This window comes from Fusarium fujikuroi, chromosome FFUJ_chr01 (genome assembly GCF_900079805.1).
Source record: "Fusarium fujikuroi IMI 58289 draft genome, chromosome FFUJ_chr01".
In the NCBI taxonomy this organism is placed as follows: domain Eukaryota; kingdom Fungi; phylum Ascomycota; class Sordariomycetes; order Hypocreales; family Nectriaceae; genus Fusarium; species Fusarium fujikuroi.
Genome location: NC_036622.1, coordinates 2,260,174 through 2,281,675, shown reverse-complemented (window position 1 = coordinate 2,281,675; position 21,502 = coordinate 2,260,174). Strand labels below are relative to the sequence as shown.

At 49.8% G+C, this 21,502-nt stretch overlaps 8 protein-coding genes; 6 read left to right on the top strand and 2 right to left on the bottom strand.

Moving 5' to 3' along the window:
* Positions 1-377: 377 nt before the first annotated feature.
* On the top strand, positions 378-2,459 carry FFUJ_01403 (uncharacterized protein; the record flags this gene model as incomplete). XM_023579105.1 has 6 exons in its annotated part: positions 378-537; positions 682-1,207; positions 1,257-1,569; positions 1,622-1,822; positions 1,876-2,367; positions 2,421-2,459. 6 exons carry the CDS (start codon positions 378-380, stop codon positions 2,457-2,459), a joined length of 1,731 nt encoding a protein of 576 aa, XP_023424160.1.
* An 817-nt stretch (positions 2,460-3,276) lies between these two features.
* On the top strand, positions 3,277-5,685 carry FFUJ_01404 (related to origin recognition complex subunit 3; the record flags this gene model as incomplete). XM_023579094.1 has 7 exons in its annotated part: positions 3,277-3,327; positions 3,386-3,598; positions 3,647-3,720; positions 3,769-4,003; positions 4,048-4,187; positions 4,239-4,476; positions 4,567-5,685. The coding sequence occupies 7 exons, from the start codon at positions 3,277-3,279 to the stop codon at positions 5,683-5,685; spliced, it is 2,070 nt and encodes a 689-aa protein (XP_023424159.1).
* A 1,792-nt stretch (positions 5,686-7,477) lies between these two features.
* Positions 7,478-7,921, top strand: FFUJ_01405 (uncharacterized protein; the record flags this gene model as incomplete). Its single annotated transcript, XM_023579083.1, has 1 exon — positions 7,478-7,921. One exon carries the CDS (start codon positions 7,478-7,480, stop codon positions 7,919-7,921), a length of 444 nt encoding a protein of 147 aa, XP_023424158.1.
* A 502-nt stretch (positions 7,922-8,423) lies between these two features.
* FFUJ_01406 (related to endoplasmic reticulum translocation complex chain SEC66) lies at positions 8,424-9,204 on the bottom strand (the record flags this gene model as incomplete). XM_023579072.1 has 3 exons in its annotated part: positions 8,424-8,690; positions 8,748-9,043; positions 9,099-9,204. The coding sequence occupies 3 exons, from the start codon at positions 9,202-9,204 to the stop codon at positions 8,424-8,426; spliced, it is 669 nt and encodes a 222-aa protein (XP_023424157.1).
* Positions 9,205-9,929: 725 nt separating this feature from the next.
* FFUJ_01407 (probable nuclear protein localization factor and ER translocation component NPL4) lies at positions 9,930-12,024 on the top strand (the record flags this gene model as incomplete). XM_023579061.1 has 4 exons in its annotated part: positions 9,930-10,013; positions 10,069-10,193; positions 10,243-11,686; positions 11,737-12,024. 4 exons carry the CDS (start codon positions 9,930-9,932, stop codon positions 12,022-12,024), a joined length of 1,941 nt encoding a protein of 646 aa, XP_023424156.1.
* A 752-nt stretch (positions 12,025-12,776) lies between these two features.
* On the bottom strand, positions 12,777-16,592 carry FFUJ_01408 (probable carbamoyl-phosphate synthase (glutamine-hydrolyzing) arginine-specific large chain; the record flags this gene model as incomplete). XM_023579050.1 has 3 exons in its annotated part: positions 12,777-14,261; positions 14,446-16,127; positions 16,232-16,592. 3 exons carry the CDS (start codon positions 16,590-16,592, stop codon positions 12,777-12,779), a joined length of 3,528 nt encoding a protein of 1,175 aa, XP_023424155.1.
* Positions 16,593-19,005: 2,413 nt separating this feature from the next.
* FFUJ_01409 (uncharacterized protein) lies at positions 19,006-20,077 on the top strand (the record flags this gene model as incomplete). XM_023579039.1 has 2 exons in its annotated part: positions 19,006-19,815; positions 19,889-20,077. 2 exons carry the CDS (start codon positions 19,006-19,008, stop codon positions 20,075-20,077), a joined length of 999 nt encoding a protein of 332 aa, XP_023425490.1.
* A 644-nt stretch (positions 20,078-20,721) lies between these two features.
* Positions 20,722-21,129, top strand: FFUJ_01410 (uncharacterized protein; the record flags this gene model as incomplete). Its single annotated transcript, XM_023579028.1, has 1 exon — positions 20,722-21,129. The coding sequence occupies one exon, from the start codon at positions 20,722-20,724 to the stop codon at positions 21,127-21,129; it is 408 nt and encodes a 135-aa protein (XP_023424154.1).
* Between the last annotated feature and the right edge of the window lie 373 nt (positions 21,130-21,502).

The window sequence follows — 21,502 nt, the reverse complement described above, 5'->3', positions numbered from 1 at the left end:
GAGCCTGGGGTTGGGGATGACGCCGCCCGCAGTGCAAATGCCAGATGGGCCATCACGTGACCGATGCTCTGGTGACGTTTGAAAGTGCTTCTGTTTCCCTTGCAAAGCCCAGTCCAGTCCCAGTCCAGCCCATCAACTCGCACCAGCGTTTTTTCCTCGTCAACCCCAACATCGCGGCACAACTCGAAGAGGCGCCCATCATCATCAATTGCGCAAATCATCGCCAACACATCATCGCCATCGCTCTACGAACCTTGCGCTCCATTGACACGCGCAATACAGCATCCGCTACGCGTTCGCCTATCTTTTGCGAGCTGGAATTCTTCCTCTGGCTCCTGTGATTTGTGACAAGCGAAAACACTGCCACCGCTATTGCCATGGCCGACCAGATTAACGAGAAGCCTGAGGTAGAGGCAACTGCTCCCGGCGCGCAGGAAGTTCCTGCCGCAGAGAAGCCTACTGAGCCGTCGACGATCGGGAACGAAGCCGCAAAGGCCGATGGCGAGGCAAACAAGGAAGATACAAAGACCGCTGAGGGTAAGTTATGATTACAGAGCGTTTGCTATTCATTGCGCACTCGGTCACATTGGCATAGAAATCGCGCTTTGATCCCTCGTGTGCTCTGTCGCTCAGGCGCGTCCTTCCCTCTGTCAGATCCATGCTGACCACATCGCGCAACAGAAACCAAACAAGCTGGAAACTCAGAGAAACTCGCCGAAGATAAAGACGCGGCCGAAGTACCGAAGGAGAACTCAAAGCCTACTGAAGAGGGTGCAGATACCGAAATGAAGGACGCGACTGAGGCCCCGGCTGCCGGGGAGACCAAGGCCGAGAACTCCGCTCCATCTGCCGATGGTGAGACAGCAACCGAAAACGCCGCCACCGAGTCTGCCTCAGCAAAAGCGAAGAACAATAGACGAAAGTCGACTGGCGGTGCTAGCCGCAAGAGCCTGAGCAAGAAGGCCTCCAAGGCGCGTCTCACGCATTTGGACGCCAAGCCTGGAGACCACTTCTTGGTCAAGCTCAAAGGTTTTCCCGCTTGGCCTGCCATCATTTGCGATGAATCAATGCTGCCACAAGCTCTGGTCGATAGCCGCCCTGTAGCCGCCGCGCGACCTGATGGCTCCTATACCGAGGCATATGCTGATGGTGGCAAACGTGTCAACGACAGAACTTTCCCAGTCATGTATCTCCACACGAATGAATTGTATGTTGCAGCTCATCAACGTTCCCGATCATCGCTAACCTGACTACAGTGGCTGGGTACCCAATACTGGACTTACAGAACTTACTCCTGAAAAGGCCAGGGAGACCATCACCGAGAAAATGCGCAAGGATTTGAAAGAGGCATTCTCGCTCGCTGCCGAACACAACTCTATCGAACACTACAAGGACGTGCTTAAGCAATTCCAAGATGAACTGCTTGCCAAGCAGCAAGCCGCTGCGACTCCCAAGAAGAGCAAGAAGGGCAAGGCCAAAGCTGCTGACGAAGACGTCGAGATGGAAGACGCCGATGATGCTTCAGAGAAGTCCAAGTCCAAGAAGCGTAAGGCTGAGGATGACGCCAGTGTAATTCTTCCAATACGGCGTTGCTGATTCATTTTGCTAACAAAACTGCTAGACACCACAACGGCCCGAATCCGTTAAGAAACCCAAGATTAAGCTCAATACATCAACGCCTAAGGCTGCCAATGGCACTCCTAAGGCCAAAGAGGAATCTGCTGCCAAAGCCAAGGTCAAGGTTAAGAAGTCGTCTGATAAGAAGGCTGAGACCACCAAGAAGGCCAAGATGACACCCGAGGAGCGAAGACACCACAAGGAGGTGAGATAAATGCAGCTATTTGTTGACCGATCAATTTACTGACAAATTTACAGAAGGAAGTGTTGTATCTCCGTCATAAGCTTCAGCGAGGTCTCCTCACCAGAGATCAGCAACCCCAGGAATCAGAGATGGAACACATGTCCGAATACGTCACAATGTTGGAGAATTTGAAGGATCTTGAGGTGTCCATCATTCGTGCGACCAAGATCAACAAGGTTCTCAAAGCTATTCTCAAATTGGAATCGATCCCCCGTGAGGACGACTTCCATTTCAAGGACCGTTCCAAGGTTCTTCTGGACCAGTGGACTCAGCTACTGGCTACTGAAAATGTCACCCCTGCTCCCGATGCCACCAACGGCGTCAATGGCAAGTCGGAAGCCAAGGCAGACGACAAGAAGGACGATAGTGGCAAGGAGACTACTGAAGAGCCAAAACCTGAGGCGGCAAAGACTGAAGAAGCCAAGACTGAGAAGCCCGAGGAGACCGAGGAGGAGAAGATTGCGGAAACACCACAAGCATCGGCGCCTGAAGAGAAGAAGGACGAGGTAAGTTGAAAAAAAGCCCCTATCGTCATGAGCTTGACTAATCAAAAAACAAGACCGTCGCTCCTCCCGAGCCTGTTGAAGCTGCAGCCTAAGTTACGGGTCAGCTCCTGGTGGTTAAGAGCAATTTGTTTCATGGCGTCACGGTTATGGTCCACAAACACTGGTCTTTTTTTCCGATTTTCAACTTTTTCTTATGCTTTTCTTCACAACTATGGTAAAAGTGACTTCGTCGCGTTGCGTCTTTTCGGTATCTGTATGAATATCTGCCAAATCTGGCGGCAGGGGTGCGCCGTGACTCTCCGGAGTCATAATGATCTCAGGAGTGACGGAGGCAAGAAACATCTTTTTTGGAGGGACTGTACAAAGGGCAAAATCAACAATACTGGGTCAGGGGCCTCGCTTTACGTGGGTTTCTATAAACCAGTTTGGACAGGAGACGAGCATGGTATGGATGTCAAGACGGCATATGGGATGGGTGGCAAACGAGGCGAAGCAAGCTCAAAGAATGAGATGATGACCTTCGAGAGGAGGCAAATGAGAATGAGGATTTGGGGAGCAATAGCATACAGATGATGAATGGGACAAAGAATTAGAAGCATTCTATATAAAGTGTCTTGTTTGTTTGCGATGAATAGTATAGGAACCCGTACAGATCGTATATATCCGTCATTGTCTACCTACCTACCTACTAAGGGATCTTGCTTGCTTTGTGTGAAATCTGTGTGATTGTACCTCTAAGAAGGCACGTACAGATACGATCTTGCTGGTTGTTGGGGTACAGTGCGTGTTACAGTGCTAACATGCTGGCTCACTGTCTAAAACGCGTTGACCATTCACCCTCGATCCAAGCTTAGGAGCCTCTTCATCCTCCAAGACTTCAATAACTTGTGCAGCATAAAACTGTTGATCATGGCTCGTGAAGTAGTCAATCAGAACACATATAGCCAAGAGGATCATCAGGTAGCTAAAAATCCAATCATGAAACTTGTGCAATGCATTTCACTAACTTGGTCAACAGGTCGCATATATATTTGACCCTGACGACGATGGGACACGCCAGAAGCCAGCCAAGCGGAGAAGAAGATCTAAGCAAGGCCAGGACTCTGCTGAAACATTGAAAGATTCATCAGCTTTTGTCCCTCTTCTCAACGGTGCTGAGAAGCCCGAACTCGTCAAATTAAGGGAGAGATTGTTCCAGGAGAGCTGGGCAAAGATTGATGAACGGATCGAGGTAGGTGAACCAAACTTATTCACCCGATGTATCACTCACATGAATCAGAGAATACTCAAAACTTCAAACGTCGAGATTCTCAATGAAGTCAGCCAGTTTGCCAAAGACGCGGTGACAGAGTCGTAAGAGTCATACTCCTGATATACCTGCAACCCCTAACATTTGGATAGTGGGGATAGAATCCCTTCAGCATTCATCATCACAGGACCCAACATTGCATCACAAGACCTTCTCTTTCAACAATTATCGGAGACACTTCAGCAAACAACATCGAGCAAGTTTGTTGGTCTGCGGTCGTCAGAGGCATCGACGCTGAAAGCCACGTTGAAGAAGATCATTCGAGATGTCACAGCCAAAGCCTCCACTGATGAGGATGATGATCTTGAAGTCAGTGACGGTCGAGAGGTGAGTTATCTGCATCTTCATAGAACAACACTTATTTTCTATAGGGACGAAGGTATCTCGATTATGATCTTGAAGCACTGTATGCATTTATCAAGCCTCAAAGTGTGGAGCATGTGTTTGTCGCCTTTCAAGACAGTGAAGGGTTCGACAGCAGTTTATTATCGGATTTGATCATTCTCTTCAAGTACGTCTACGCCTCGGACATTTGATTCACGGCTGCTAACACGTCAACAAGTTCTTGGCGCCCTCGTATACCATTTACTCTCCTCTTTGGTATCGCCACATCAGTCGAGCTTCTCCAAGCCAGACTACTCAAGGCTTCTTGCCAGCAAATTTATGGAGCGCAATTTGATGTAATTCAAACCTCGGCCATTCTCGAGACAGTCTTCAAAACAGCAGTAGCAACATCTGATGCTCCTGTAGTGCTGGGGGCATCGCTCATCCGCAGCCTGCTTGATCGTCAGCACGACCAGGTCTCAGGAATTCAGACATTCACTATGTCACTGAAGGCGAGCTTTGAACAGATAATATAAACAAGTCTCATGTCGGCTAACAAATAATAGTACGCTTATATGTGTCATTTCTATGCAAATCCACTCAGCGTTCTCGAGCATACAGCATTGTTGCAAACTGAGCATATCGAGGCCATTCGGCATACTGATTCTTTCAGGGAAAATGTCGAGGGGGCAGTAGAATCTGGCATCTTGAATAATGTGCAATACGCCAAAGATTTGCTTGAGAACGACGAGTTTCTCGTTACGCGAGTTCAAGATAGTCTGGCCCGTCGTCAAGAGTCTGTTGAGGATTTCTTGCGGTCACTTCTTGTTCTCGAAGAAACAGAATCGCAAGACATTGAGTTCTCAAGAGCATATGCGGAAGCCTTGGATGAGGGCGTTTCAATTACTGAGGACTCGAGAGCTATTGAGTCGGTACGGCGTATGGACGTCAGCGAGCTGCTGGTCATGCTTCGCAAGGTTGTATCAATCTTGCAGGACGGAGACGGTGGCTTGCTTCTCGGTCCAGCAACGAAGCTAACGGACCTTGAATTTCGAGATGCACTGACAAGGCAACTTGTCAATCTGGAAGAGCTACAATCAAGGGCGGAAGAGCAGGGCATTACGCTACGGAGCAAGTACAGCGGACAGAGCAAAGTGATGCGCACCACTGTGATTGCACAAAGAGTTCAATTGAGTCAAGACTCGGCTGCGCTCACAGATGAGGACAAGCAACTTACTCAGGCCGTCGACGACATCACCGGGCTATTAATCAGGCATGTTCAGTTTGTCAGACCGAGGTCTCTTTTGTTGTCGGAGAGCTGGTTGTACGATTCTCGAGCTCCGTCGCGAGACGTGTTCGTGCCTCGGCCACGGGCAGTTCTAGAACGGAGCCTCACCAGGCCGCACGACTATTTGTCATGTTCATGCTGCAAGCCAGGCGATGGAGGATCGCCGGCCACTCTGCCGGCCACGGCGCTCCTGTACCGTCTATACACAGAGACTGGGAGCCTCATCAATGTGGCAGATCTCTGGGCTGCATTCTCAGCACTTGTGGGCGAGGAGGAGACAGATGAACGCAAGTCGCTGGTATTGTTTTACCGTGCGCTGGCTGAGCTGAGGGCTTTGGGGTTCGTCAAAGCAAGCAAGAAGAAAGCGGACCACATCGCCAAGCTGAAGTGGCTCTGAGTATGGAGAATTGCGATTGCATTGGTCGACAAAGTTTGAGAAAGAGAGACATGGCGAGAAGATTAAAGACTGCAACCGCCAAATGGGGATGGTCCTTTGTATTTGAGGGGATGAGACGGGATTAACCAAGTCTGGAAACAGGTTTTTGGGGAGAGAGGGGGGTTTAAGATGGGAACCGAGGTCGAGCCCAATGGGCCATTGAGGGGCCGAGTGATAGGCCGCAAAAAGAAGAGGAGAGAAAAGGTGTCGTCAGTCTAAGACATTGAAAGAACTAAGACACGAGGTGGCTGGGAACCAAGAGCGAGTGAGACTATGAGTGAGTAGTATGCATGAGACGTGAGAGTGAGTGAGAGTGTGGGAGTGAAAGTGGAGGGTGAGAGTGAAGTCACGGTTACAGCCAATGCAGCAAAATCCAAGACATGCAGGTAGAGACTCAGACAGGCATCATTAGACGCCGGGAGCGGAGGGAACTGCATAGAACAAAGCATCATGTGAATGAACGATAACGGTGAAGGGCTATAGCTAGTACCTACATTGACTACGTTAGTACCCAGGTTTACACTCAAGGGATTGCCATTATAATCAACCAATCAATGAAACAATGAACCAAAATAGAGAGAGAAGAAAATAAAGGAAGAAACCAAAAAGAGTAGCGGTAAAGATACTGAATGTATGTATGTATCTCATTGTCTTGCTTTTGAGTCATGACCAACTAATGGTTCCAAGTCACATTCCACTGCAGCCGCTGTTGGCGTATCTTGTTCCCATAGACATAGCGCCTCGGACCAACCCAATTGCGTCTAACGCAGTCGAGTCGAGTCGAGTTATTGTTTGTTGGAGACTGTTGCCATGTCTCACAGGCCACGCCAAATCCAGAGTTAAACCCTGGAGCTCAAAGCGGTTCAAGGCCCTAAGCTTGTCGATTTCAGGCAGTCAAGGAAGCCTTTACCCAGAACAGCATCTCGTCTGGGTCCTCTCGGGGGGCGTGTGGGTTAGATGGATAGTTAGAAACGTTGTTAGCTGCTGCTAAGTCGAGCCGAGCTGTTCAACTGCCTAAGGCATGTTCCAAAGGAAAACAAGGCCAATCGAACGGCTTCGGTCACAAAGACCCTTCAACTGGCTGTTCGCGATCTTAGTCTTGCTTTAGTTCCCGGACCCAAGGGCCCGAAGACCCAAAGGGCGGGGAGAGATCTTGCTTTAGTATTAAGAAAGAAAGAAAGAAAGACAGAAAGAAAGAGAGGTCATGATCTTGTTTCAACTAGACAAGTCTCGTACAGAGCTTGCATAGCCTCTTGTTTAATATATATCCCTCCCATCCTCTGCTCTTCTGTCCGTCTCTGTTCCTCTGAATAACCAAAGTCGGACCTCCCCGCAGATCAAGGAATTGGCTACGAAACTCAAACAAGAGTCTGTGTTGTCATTCATTCATTCATTCATTCACTTAATTACTTACTCACTTCCTCACTTCCTCACTCACCGGACTCTTCGGAGAAGGCCGCTTGGTTCGCTTCGCTTGTCGATAGCCACCCCGCCAAAGCCAATCCACCATCGCATCACCTCAGATCTTGTGATCGTTGATCATAGAGGCCAAGAACAAGAAATATTCTTATTCTTGATCAGAAGTGAATCTTGCAGAGAATGAGAGATTGGGCTGTCTTGACCTCTTGACTGCTAGTACAAATACTTGATACATCTTTCCCCCAGACACTCAATCTCTTCTTGCCTTGTTCTCTTCTTCTTCTCCTTCTTCTACTACCACTCACCATTGTCACCACTTACAACAACCGCCAGTATGATGCGAGGAGAGATCCCTTCACGGCATCACAGGGCCCTCGGCCAGCGAAGACTCGCAAAGAACCCAAATCTTCAACGAAAGCTGGAACAGATGGCTCTTCCACTTGCACCTCTTGTCCAGCTCACCACAGGCGCCGTCCATCCTTCTTTTCCCACCACGGTCCTCAACTTTTGGCTCCTCACCGATGAGCAGCTGGAGTCTCTTGCACATTTCTACCACCAGAGGACGCCATCGCCTTGGACAAATCAGTACCCCTGCCCAGTCACTTGGAGATCTGACCTGCCTCTCGAGGAGAAGCGGCGCAAGATGGGCAAGTTTATCGGTCTCCGGGGCTGTGAATCTCCCATCCTTCTCAAGACGGAGGAGGAGATCCTAGCAGAGGCACGAAAGGCGAGACTTGCAGCTGAAGAGGATCTTTGGAGGCGAAAGCACTTTTCCTGATGCGTAAAGCAATCCGAGACATACGGTGTTATTGTGATTAATAATGGAGGACAGTCTGCTTTCAATCTCTGGGGGGGGGGGGATTGGATTTACAGGTTCAGGAGTTTTGCATATCCTTTCTGGGTCCTTTCTGCGTGTTCTCTGCATTCTTGTTACTGCATCTTAGGTCGGTCGCATTGCTAGACATGGCCACTAGCCAGCGTGCATCACTGCATTTTCAAGGGAGTAAGGCGAGGTGAAACAGCCTATACATATATATCAATAGAGAAGAAGCCCATGCTACTATTTTTTCATAAACAGAAAAAAGTCAACCTCAACGCCGCCGGTGTGTATTTCTCTCCCCTCTTCCCATGCACACCAAGAGTGTACGCCTTGCAACAAAGTGACATGTGGTATACTACAACCAAAAATCTGAAGAGGTAGGTCCGGAACCATGTATATATACCTATAAAGACACCCCAATCCCGTATTCTTGCAATTCACACAAGACATCTTCAATTGTTTATTTCTTGCCCTTCTTCTTTGAAGGCGTGTCGACCATGACAGCATCCTCCTCGCTGGCAGTCTTGGCAGAAGAGCTCTGCTCAGAGCCGTCAAGCTCCTTCATGAACTCTGACTGGATCTGGCCTCGGCGCTTCTCCCACCACTGCTTCTCTGACTCGGCTTGGGCGAGGATCTCTTCGATTGAGCTGCGCATGGTAGCATTGGCCGTCATTTCGTGGGCGGATTGGAAGATGGACTGTCCCCAGTTTGGTGCGAGAGCGTTGGCCTATAATTGTCAATGATGTCTTCATCTCTTGCAGTCGCACTACGCCAGCTATCATACCTCTGTGACGACATCTCTGAGCTCCTCCTCCATCTCCTTCTCGGCGCGCTGGAATCGCTGCCACAGATCATCACCCACACTGCCTCGTTGCAGCAGAGAACCGCATGCTTGCTTCGCAGACTTGATCTGGATCAGGCGACGGATATCTTCGACGGCGCGACGCAAAAGGGCAGCTCGTAGGACGCTTTCGGGAATCTTGGGGCCCTTTTCGGAGCCATCCTCGAGGTGTAGCAGGGACAGGTAGACGTTGCGCTGGAGGTGAGGGCCGAACCACGGAGCCAAGTTGGCGCTCTCGGCTTTGGCATGTTAGCATATGTTTTGGTTTGAGATCTATTTCTGTGGCATAGTTACCAGCTTTTCTTTTTCGGTAGATTGTCGAGAATGTCATGAGTGCGCTGCCGAGGACGAGAACATAGGCAAAGGGGAGGGCAAGGCCCTTCCAGTCAATGTTGAACATGATGAACGATGAAAGTTGCAAAGGCAAAATACGAGATCGTCCGTACTGTAATTAAAAAGAAAACGAGTGTAGAGAAAGGAGTCGAGCCGGCCGTGACTTGGGTTTTGGTTTGTATGAGTCGAGTCCCACGTACAGACACGAATGCAATACAATACTAGGTACTAAGGCAAGGTATAAGGGAACTGTTCAATTGGTGGTGGTGTGGCGCAGATCCAACTTTAGGCCAGATTACGCTTCGGCTTCTATCAAGTGGCTCTCGGGATTGTGGCTGGTGCAGACACATACATACATATGCTACCAGGCGGACGGGATGGCCCTGGATTTGACTGCCGTGCGACGTCACTCGAGCATTAGATAAGCAATCGCAGGCACCGCCAGATGACGCTGTGCTCGAGTTAAGGTAGCAGAGGTACATGGTTTCCCGTGAGCCACCTTAGGTAAGATACGTACCGAGTCTAGAGCTAGGTACCTACCTTACCTTGCCTTGCCTACCACCGCTCAACTTCACTTTCTTCATGCTGTTGATTCATTGCATTTCAACTCCAACTTCTAGACTCTTCTTTTTCGTTCCCACTCATCTCCCAGCTGTTCTCTTTCTATAGATCCTCTCCTTCTCTACAAACCGAGAATATTCAACCTTCAAAAGGCACCAAAGAGAACAAAGAGAACACCAAAGACCCACCACACACCATCATAGCGACAGCTCTCTCTAGATATCTTTCACCATGTTGCTGCGACTCCGCGGCCCCGACGGCATGGCCCGTCTGAATGTCGAGCCCACAACTACATTTGGGGATCTGGGAAAGCTGGTCTGTTGTCTCGGAGCCCTCACCGAGCTGTCTGTGCTGACTCTAGCCCCTCCAGCTGCTCGATCAACTCCCCAAGACCGTTGATCCCAAAACCATAGCTCTATCGAACGCCCCGAACGGAGGAGACTCAAAGCGCCTAGGGGACATCTTCAACTTCAAAGTTGGTCAGATTGGCCTCAAGTTAGTCGCCCTCAGGACCTCCCACGGTTCAGCCAAACTAACCTCACAGGCACGGCGATCTCATCTTTCTCACCTACCAACATGCCGACGCTGCCAACGGTGACGCACCCGAAGTCTCCAACACATCTGCCAGGCTTAACGGGAAACCCGTTCTACCGACCGAAGACCTCCCCATCAACCCCAAACCCGAAAGAATCGCCAGGCCGTGGGAAGTAATTCGCCAATCCGCCTTGGACGACCGATTAGACCGACAGGATGGCAAGATCCCCCGAGGTATCGATCGCATGTGTCGCCATGGTCCCAAGGGCATGTGTGACTACTGCCAACCCCTCGATCCTTTCAACCCTGGATATCTCGCGGAGAAGAAGATCAAATACCTGTCCTTCCACTCGTACCTACGAAAGATCAATGCTGCGACCAACAAGCCCGAGCTCGGCGCTTCATACATTCCTCCCCTGGTTGAGCCCTACTATCGAGTCAGGCATGAGTGCCCTTCTGGTCATCCCCCTTGGCCTGAGGGCATATGTACCAAGTGCCAGCCCAGTGCCATTACTCTCCAGCCTCAACAATTCCGAATGGTCGATCATGTCGAGTTCTCCTCGCCTGCTATTATCGACACCTTTATTGACGCCTGGCGAAAGACCGGGTCGCAACGCCTAGGTTATCTCTACGGAAAATATACCGAGTACACTGAAGTCCCGCTTGGTGTCAAGGCTGTCGTGGAAGCCATCTATGAACCTCCTCAGGTTGATGAGCTCGATGGTATCACAATGAACGCCTGGGAGTCGCAAAAGGAGGTCGACAGAGTTGCCAAGCAGTGCGGTCTAGAGCCCGTGGGAGTAATCTGGACTGACCTGCTGGATGCTGGCAACGGCGATGGCACAGTGGTTTGCAAACGTCACGCCGACTCCTACTTCTTGTCCTCCTTGGAGATTTGCTTCTCTTCAAGGTTGCAAGCTCAGTACCCCAAACCCTCCAAGTGGAGTGACACCGGCAGCTTTGGTTCAAATTTTGTCACGTGTATCATCACCGGTAATGAGCAGGGCGAGATTTCCATCTCCTCCTACCAGATGTCCAACGAGTCTGTGGAAATGGTTCGTGCTGACATTGTTGAGCCGTCAGCTGATCCTAACGTCATGCTTGTACGCGATGAGGAGGAAGACGACGGATCTGTCAGTCGCACAAGATATATCCCTGAAGTTTTCTACCGCAGGGTCAACGAATACGGCGCCAACGTCCAGGAGAACGCCAAACCATCGTTCCCCGTCGAGTATCTGTTTGTCACACTGACCCACGGTTTCCCCGCGGACCCTAAGCCTATATTCACTCAGCAAGGCTTCCCTATCGAGAACAGAGAATACGTCGGAGAGAGCCAAGAGCATTCCGCTCTGTCCAAGTTTGTCAAGTTATCGCCTAGCCAAAAGCCCACAGGCCAGGAGGTCTCTAACTTTCACCTTCTCTGTTTCATTCAGCAGATGGGCGTCCTCTCCAAGGTGTGCTTGTTTTTGACATGTATGAAGAAAGCTACTGACAGGCTTCATAGGACGAAGAAGCCCTGCTCTGCCGTGTAGCGAGCCAGCACGATCTTGCCGACACATTCCAGCTCCGTTCTACCGAGGGTTGGCAGACCCTCCAGGCCATCCTTCAATCGACTGGTGAGAGAATCCCCAAGCGTCAGCGGGAGGAGGACGGTGCCCCCTCGCCCTCTTCCTCCTCATCCTCTTCTTTTCAAAATTCCATTCGCGACTCGGGAGAACCCCTTGCTAAGCGATTTGCTGCCTTCAGGCTAAACGAGCGCTGGACCAAGTCCGCCAATCCACCGCCACCCTAGTCAATAATGAGGTATTGGGTACAAGGGAAGACAGTAGGGGAGGTCAGATAGAGATTTAGATGAGACGCGGAACCCAAAAAGTGGTGAGGCTGGATTCGGTTTTCTTGCTAGATATTTTCTTAACTTCCTTCACGTGGAAGATGATATTGCATGTATAGCTGAGGCGGCGTTAAGGACAGGTATCGGAGCATATAGGCAATGCTTTCATTGGGGCGGCTTCCTCAACTTAAATCAAAAGAATCGTGCATGTTTACATGTGCTTTGACGTGATATTACTGAGTGATGTCCATTATGTTGGCGCTTCAAGAGTACAAAGAGCGAAGTTGTGATCACAGTCAGGCTAAGAGCCCCTTTTCGGGTGAACTTTTTTGGATACATCGTTGCCAATCATCATATCCAACGTAATTTATCCAAATCATGATGATCATGTTGTTAAATTGGTTCCAGCCAAGGGTAGTGTAACTTGGGAAAATTATTATCATGGTTAAGACATGCTCAAGTTATGATGATTGCACTGTTGTGTCTAAAAACTTCACAAATACCAGAGTCAGAAGATAGACATGTATAATTTGGGAGGACTTCATATATATCATCATAACTTATAGTAAGTAAAGGATATCATAAACTTGTCATATTTGTAGAATTGACTACTAATATTATCACAAAGGTTTATCACGCAGACACACACATACACACATTCGAATAACTCCCAAATCCACCCCTTTTCCAATCACAAAAACGCCAGTTATAATTTACAGGGGCTTTCCACCGATGAAGTCGGACCATCGGCGGACTTCAGCGGGGATACCTTCAGGGCGGGGCAGCTTCTCGCTCATGCACTGAGCAAAGAGGATAGCGGTTTGAGGCTCCATGAACAGGGGGACGCCGAAATCGACGGCATTTCGGCGCATGACATAGTCGACGTCCAGCGTGGTCTTGCCTCGGGCCTGGGCCAGGTTGAAGCATCCGCGGATGTCGTACTTCTTGAAGACCTCACGGAGGGCACGCTTGTCCTCCTTGGGGAACTCAATAACCTCGACCTCGACCTTGGTCTTGGACTTGTTCTCGATGAATTCCTTGACCTCGGGGCTAGCGGCGTACAGCTTGTAGCCAAGAGGGGCAACGTAGTCGACGACCTGGGTGAGCCACGGCTTGGAGACATTTCCGCCGAAGAGGAGACCCTCACCAGGCTCGGGCATGCGGAAGTTCATGGTGGACTGGAGAGAGGTCCAGTAGGCCTCAACGAGATCCTTACCGAAGCAAGCAATCTCACCGGTGGAAGCCATCTCAACACCGAGGAAAGGGTCGGCACCAGCGAGACGGGTCCAGGAGAACTGAGGAACCTTGGTAGCAACATAGTCGCGCTTCTCAGCCATAGGGTCAGACTTGGCAGGAACCTGCTTGCCGACGAGGGCCTTGGTAGCAATATCGATGAAGTTGGTTCCGAGGACCTTGCTGACGAAGGGGAAAGATCGAGAGGCACGAAGGTTGCACTCAATGACCTTGAGAAGGGGCTCGCCACCCTCAGGGTTCTCGGCCTTGATGATTTGCATGTTGAAGGGGCCGCTGATCTTCCAAGCTGCGGCGACCTTGACAGCAATCTCCTTGACACGCTCCATGGTGTTGCTATCGAGATTGGCAGGGGGGAGAACCAGAGTGGCGTCACCGGAGTGAACTCCGGCTTGCTCAACGTGCTCGGAAACAGCATGAATGATGAGCTCGCCGTTGGCAGAGACACCGTCAACATCGATCTCCTGGGCACCCTCAATGAACTTGGTGATGACAACGGGGTGGTCAGGGGAGACATTGCTGGCAGCCTCCAGCTTGTCCTTGAGATCTTCCTGGCTTGAGATCACAGTCATGGCAGCGCCGGAAAGGACGTAACTAGGGCGGACGAGAACGGGGTAGCCAACCTCCTCGGCGAACTCCTCAGCAGCCTTGACGGAAGTAAGCTCCTTCCAGGCAGGCTGGTCGACACCAATGCTGTCAAGGATCTCAGAGAACTTCTGACGATCCTCGGCCTTGTCAATATCCCTGGGGTCAGTTCCAAGGACATTAGCTCCACCAGTCTCCTGGAGCTTGAGGGCAATGTTCTGGGGAAGCTGGCCACCAACGGACACAACGACACCCTTCGAATTCTCAAGCTCGTAGATATCCATGACACGCTCGTAGCTCAGCTCTTCGAAATACAGCTTATCAGCCGAGTCGAAGTCTGTGCTCATCGTCTCTGGGTTATACTATTGTCAAATATTAGTCAAAGCCCCTTAAAATGATTATAGAAGTTGTGAGGAGATTTAGGATGAGATTTGAAAAGGTCCGGTGTAAAGTGGGGCCGTTTTCGGCGAAGTGGGGCCGCGATCACGGCGACACCGCATAAGGAAGGAACGCTTGATTGGGACGGAAGGGAGAATATAAACTTACGTTGATCATGATGGTCTTCTCACCCATCTGCTGGAGAGCCTGAGTGGCGCTGACAGCACACCAATCGAATTCGACAGAGCTACCAATTCGGTAAACACCGCTACCAAGGACAATAGTACCGTTGTCCTCGAAAGTGACATCGTGAGTAGAGCCGTTGTAGGTGGTGTAGAGGTAGTTGGTGTTGGCGGGGAACTCGGCGGCCAGGGTGTCGATCTTCTTGACCCAGGGTCGGATGCCGAAGCTGAGACGGTAGGCTCGGACCTCGTCCTCAGTGCTCTTGACGGCCATGGCGATCTGTCGGTCAGAGAAGCCCATCTTCTTGGCCTTGAGGACCTGATCTTTCTTCAGGCTCTGAAGACCACCAGCCTGCTCAAGCTCACGGGTACAGTCGACGATGTTCTGCAGCTTGTGGAGGAACCACTTGTCGATCTTGGTCAGCTCGTGGACCTTTTCAACAGAGTAATTCTCGTGAAGCATGGCTTGGCCAACAGCGAGCCATCGGCGGTCGGTAGGGTTCTGGAGCTCAAAGTCGAGATCATCGAACTTATCACCTTGGAAGCCCACAAATCGGGGGTCAACCTGACGAATGGCCTTCTGGAAAGACTCCTCAAAGGTTCGGCCGATAGCCATGACCTCACCAACAGACTTCATAGCACTGCCGATGTCGCGCTTGACGTGCTGGAATTTGGAGAGATCCCATCGGGGAATCTTGGTGACGATGTAGTCGAGGGAAGGCTCGAAGTTGGCAGTGGTGGTCTTGGTGACAGCGTTGGGGAGCTCGGGAAGGGTGTGTCCGAGACCGATCTTTGCAGCAGTGTACGCAAGAGGATATCCGGTAGCCTTGGAGGCCAGGGCAGAGGATCGGGAAAGACGGGCGTTGACCTCAATGACACGGTAGTCGAGACCATCAGGCTGGAGAGCGTACTGGACGTTACACTCGCCAACAACACCAAGATGTCGGACAATCTTGATGGCAGCGCTTCGAAGCATGTGATACTCCTCGTCGCTCAGAGTCTGACTAGGCGCAACTACAATGGAGTCACCAGTGTGGATGCCAAGAGGATCGAAGTTCTCCATGTTGCACACAGTGATACAGTTGTTGTTGGCGTCACGAACGACCTCGTATTCGACCTCCTTCCAGCCCTTGAGCGACTTCTCGACGAGGATCTGGGGAGAGAGGGTAAGAGATCGAGCGGCCATGTTGCGGAGCTCCTCCTCGTTGTTGGCGAAACCGGAACCCAGACCACCTAGAGCATAGGCGGCACGGACAATAATAGGGTATCCGACGGTCTCGGCGGCCTCGAGAGCCTCCTCGACAGTGCCGACAGCAATCGACTTGGCAATGGGGATGTTAATCTCATCCAGAGCCCTGGCGAAGAGGTCACGATCCTCGCTCAGTTCCAGAGTTCGGACACTGGTGCCGAGGACCTTGACGCCATACTTTTCAAAGAGGCCGAGTCGCTGCATCTCAACACCAAGGTTGAGGGCAGTCTGGCCACCGAAGGACAGGAAGATGCCATCGGGCTTCTCCTTCTCGATGACATAGGAGACATACTCGGGGGTAACGGGGAGGTAGTAGACCTCGTCAGCCAGACTGTGGTTGGTCTGGATGGTAGCGATGTTGGGGTTGATGAGGACAGAAGCAACGCCGGCTTCCTTGAGGGCCTTGAGAGCCTGAGCACCTATATTTCGAGTGTGTTAATTTTGAATGCTCAAAAATGAGTTTTGGTGGTGAATCGCAAGTTCATCGGTGAGATGTGCGTCACTGCGTATTGGGTATGCTAACCTGAGTAGTCGAACTCTCCGGCCTGTCCAATGGCAAGACCACCACTTCCAATGACAAGAACCTTCTTGACATCAACGGTCTGGTGAGGCTTGATGACTCCACTGTCGAGGTAGGCCTTGGGGTTGGGTGCATCCTGAACAGCGGCGGAGCTGTAGGCGCGCATAACCTTGAGGGTGCCCAGGCGCTTCGAGTTGGCGGGGCGGGCAGATGCGATTGAGACTCGGCATGATGCGGATGCTGAGAGAGGGCTCACGGAGGAGAATGAGCGAGAGGGCAAAGCTCGCGGGACCCTGCGTCCATGACGGAGCAGGGCCGGAGCTCGACCAGCGAGAGTGGTTGCCAGGTTGAAGTTGAGAGGCATTGCAGCGGATAATTTGCACGTATCAATGCGTAAGTTGAACCGTCCCGCTGGCGAGGTTGCCCTTCTGTATCCCGAATCAAGCGTCTAGGATATGTCGATGTATGGGAAGGACACAAGAGACTGTGACTCTGTTGGAACTGGTTTCTAGAGGAGGGGGGGGATGGGGATAAGTAGGGCGGCCCGCCGTGAAGAAAAATGGCGGTACGGCTGATAAGATAAGAAGAACCTCCGAAAATTATTCACTAGTTTTGGTGTGTGACTCTACAAAAAGTTGTGCTGGACTGGGCTGTGACGCAGCTCAGCCCAGGCCCAGGAACAGCTAACAAAGTAGCTCCATAGCACTTCAATAATGGATAGATACCTCCGATTGCTATCTACAGACTAAATGGAACTGCCCCAACATTTCGGCCGTAATAGGTGAGAAAATTTACCAAGATTCGATGGAGATCGTCCCTCACTAGTGTCTTGTTCAAGGGTCTTTCGTGGAGAATCCAAGGCACGAGTTCTGTAACACCCAACTTTGATGCATTATGTTGTCCCGTTTTGGCTCTGACAATCAGGGCTTCTCTTATTAATTTTTGTGTATCTTGTTGAGCATATCCCACACTGACTGTACCTGCAGCCAGATACCGAACATCACCTCAAAGCTTATCATCCTTGCTGAACTCCCCAGACCAAGCCAAGCTAAGCTTATGGGTCCGGTTACGGCGACCCTTCAAGCACATACATACATACTACAATACAGCTTGGACCCTGGCCAACAAGAGACAAACAAGGACACAGCAGAGCAACGGTTGTAAGCAGCAAGGAAAGTAATTCTACTGGTGCTCACAGACGTCTGGAAGAGGTGTCAAGTTCTTTTTGACCCATTGAAAAAAAGTAAAACAGCCAATGCGGTGTAGTATTCTCCCAGGCCAATGATGAAATGCCCCGACATCGCCGTCCACTTTGGTGGCATCGGCGGAATTGGCGGAGATACGTACCGCCTGTGCCGCCGCTATTCTGCGCTTTGGCGGTGATAGGGCCGCTGGCGGAGTTTTTCTGAGTCATGCGAGGTTCCGAATAGTGAGTCCGATATACGGTTGTGAATTATCAAATGTAAGTCCTCTTACTCTCAAATTTACAGCAGTGGTACTATACTGGCTATATCAAGCTGCTGATTAGTACATTCTGGTTGTTGAACATGAGGACATCAGAGGTGCATTTAGGCTTCACGAGAGCCAGGTACGGGAACACGCACCGAACCCGCAGGAGATCCGCTCAGAATGCGATATTCCGATAGACACTGAACAACCCGATCGTCAAAAAAGGCATCGAGACGGGCAGAAAAATGCCGGAATCCCGAAACCGCCGCTGATAACGTTGTGCTTGACCCAATACGACAAAACATATCATCCCATTGATTTCTATCATATCCAACGATCATGAGCTTACCCTATAGTATTTGCTAACATGCTATTGGCCAATGTAACCGCTTCCTCAAGGTACCCTAAGGTATTCAGCAAGATTCAGCACCTACAAGAGTGAACCTTAACAACAGAAAATGATTCAATATTTGGAAAAGAACGAAGGCGACGGAATCTCCTAGACGATAATAGGGAGTATTACAACTGCATAAGTATAAACTGAATTTTACTTGGGAGCTACAGAGTAACCATAGTGTTCCTCGCAAAAGTTCGAATTTGCAAGTAGCGAGCTCAGTCGATCGAGTACAAAATTATCACCAAAATGACACAAGAGCGAGCAAATGATGACCCCATTGGCCATTCCGTTAAACTGAAGATCTCCCAGAAGCGTAATTCTCTATTCTGGGATACCAATTGGTTTTTGGCCTTTTCTCTCGTCCGACAACATGGCCTAGTTGAGATACTGAGCTACGATGCATCGAAATTCTCCCTGTATGATCTATCACTCGCACTGAATAGAGAAGCTCCAAGTATCGACTGGGCAAGAAAATACATACTGGAATTAGTCACGATAAGCGCAGTAGGGACAGACAATACATACACAGGGTGTGCTTGTACATCACCAATACCAACCAATCTCGACATAACTCAACCCCAAAGAATGTTCCAAATGTTTCCTGAGTAACGCCGACACAGTTTTAATGCATCCAATAGTGCAGACACTGGCAAACTTAGGCGTACACCGAGAACATGGAACCAAGATCAGTATACCCAATGAGTGGACAAGATGGATCAGACAAACTTTTTGATTCTATAATTTGGTCTCCGTGTCTATGATTCGTAACCATACAAGCTTTGTTGACGTGATATGTGATGATGAAAGTCAAATTTATTTCAAGCCTTAGTCATGTATAAGTAAAGTGTGGTGCCTTGCTTCAGAAAACCCTCTGTTTCTTATCTGGCCATGAACCATACGCAGCACATACAACACCCACGCGCTGACCAGAATGGAAATCAATATCTTCATAGTGCTGACCTGGTTCCTGGTCGGAGTTGTCTTCGCTTCACCATTGGTGAAATATAACAGAACTGGAGGACTGGGCGAAAAGCTCAAAGACAGCGACTTCCCTCACCTTGAGCCTGTTGATCATTATAGGGACGATCCTAGATACCCTCTTGAATCTAGTCCCTTTTCAGCTCCAGCGATCAGAAACAGCTCCTTTGTGGCTAGGCGCATCATACAAAAGAGACCAGACACCGAAGAGAACGAGCCAAAGTTGGACCAGACTCGCCAGTCTGGAAACAAGACCGAACATGAGTATAAACCTCCAAAACCCGACAGCCACATATACGTCTCACTCGACAAGATGGAAGTTTCTGAGCATGAGAAGACTTTGGCCAAGGCGCTTCTTAAAAACTTCAACAAAACCCTGGAAGAGACCGAGAAAGAAAACCCCACCGGTTATACTCAAATTATCGAAAACCCAGGGATGGTTCCATCCATGTGGCGTGACTCTATTAAGCCACACACTGAAGAAGATAAAGACGAGGACAAGGCACACAGGGGATATGACAGTGAGAATGAGGGCGACAGCGACAGCGACAGTGAAGACGGGGAAGATGCAAAGAAGAGGATTAAGAGAGTATCCAGAATGATCCAGAAGCGAGACGAAGAGAAGGGGAAGGAGGAGGAGAAGCCATATCTATGGCCAGAACACAACAGACCAAAGGTGTCCAAGGACGGAAAGTTCAGATATTTGTACTCCAGCGAGGGAAAGCAATATGCTGTTGCAACTCCGCAACATCTTGCCAACGAGGTCAGTGAAGACATACAATTATACAGCAACCTTGTTTATATACGTGTACGATGCTCATATGAGAACCCTACAGACTAATCGCCATGAGAAGGCCCAGCAGGAGAGGGAGCAGCAGTTGGACATTATTCAACACGAGCTTCAGAAGGAAATGGACGCGAAGCTACAGAAGGAGCAGAGCAGATTGAAGCACGAGAACGAGATGAAGTTCAATGCTTCAAAGCCCGAAAAGGACGAACGAATTGCTCGACTCTCGTTGTTCTAGTCAACTAACTATGGGTTGGGAGTTAACACGGCGAATATACCCGTATTTTATTGACATGGGAGCTTATTTGTGTTGATTTATTCCATATTGTAAGGTAGTTCAGTTTCTCATCTTCTCAACAGAATACAGGACAGACTTTACCAAAGCAACCCCTCATGTCATTGACAAGCCGAGCCCTTTCAAATGCACAGTGATGACCGTTACAAAGGAATTAGCTGAGAATAAAAAAGAACATATACGCATACCAGGCCTCTCGCGGATTCACTCTCTAGCTTTTGCAATTACGCCCGAACAATGGAGATGTTCGTCTCACACTTGCCGACAAGATAAACCAGGGACAAGTATAATATAAGCCAGTGCCCCCATCGTCACAAGATAACCAACAAAAGTAATACTTCACGCCTGTTCCATACATTAACTTGAAAACACCAGCATTAACATGTGCCAGCAGATCTTCAGCTTCAAGTGTCATCACATGAGGTATATGCCAGTCCCTTGCCAAAAGATCAAGGCCCGACAAAAGCAGTTTATCCGACCCATTCTGGACTGGCTGTGCCCAGTCAGGTCTTGCAAACGCAAGATAGAAGGCCAACAACGCCCGGACTATCCCTGTGATACTTGCTTGGCCAGTACGAGCATCTAAGATGACTAACTCGGGCAGCTCAGGGTTGGAGACCGACCGAAAACGTCCAAACCAACGACGCCTGTGTCCGCCAAGACACCGTGAAGCTGGTCAGCCGAGCCTACAACGCAGCCGCGCAACGAATTGCCTGCGTATGGTTTACCACGACCTAGAGTTACAAAGCTTAGATGAGGCTGGGATCCCTAACAAGCTTCGACGTGCGCCCCCTCTCTCCTCGGAGCCTCCACAAGGCATCGATGGTGATCGAGGCGGTGAGGTTATTCTGCTTATTATTCAACAGGGAGACGATCAAACTTGCAAGCGTCTAGATCATGTTCGAGAATATCAGGTCCATGTTCACCATCCTGCTGAACGACCCAAGTCGATAGAGATACAGTTTTGTCATGTTGATGACGAAGATGAGCTCTAAACTAACAATATACAGCAAACCTGCCTTTATTAGCAGACCATCACGGACCGAAATGGCCTTAAGAACGGCATCGTGAAGAAGATTAGATAGCAATATAACGTTTGTTCCTGGATGAATATACTGTGAATAATGCCCATTGATAAATGATACGAATATATTGATGAATTTACTACGTGCTTGATGTAAACTGTTATCTAATTGCAAACAAAACAACTCCATACACTCCATATGATGCTGAGGCTGTTACCTGGACTGATCCACCTCCTGACCTTCTCCTTGTATTTCACGTGCCGATTTCATGAGTCTCAGGACAACCTAACGGTCGTGTAAGCAAACGAATCCGCTCTCAAGAGCATCAAATGCGCGAGTAAAC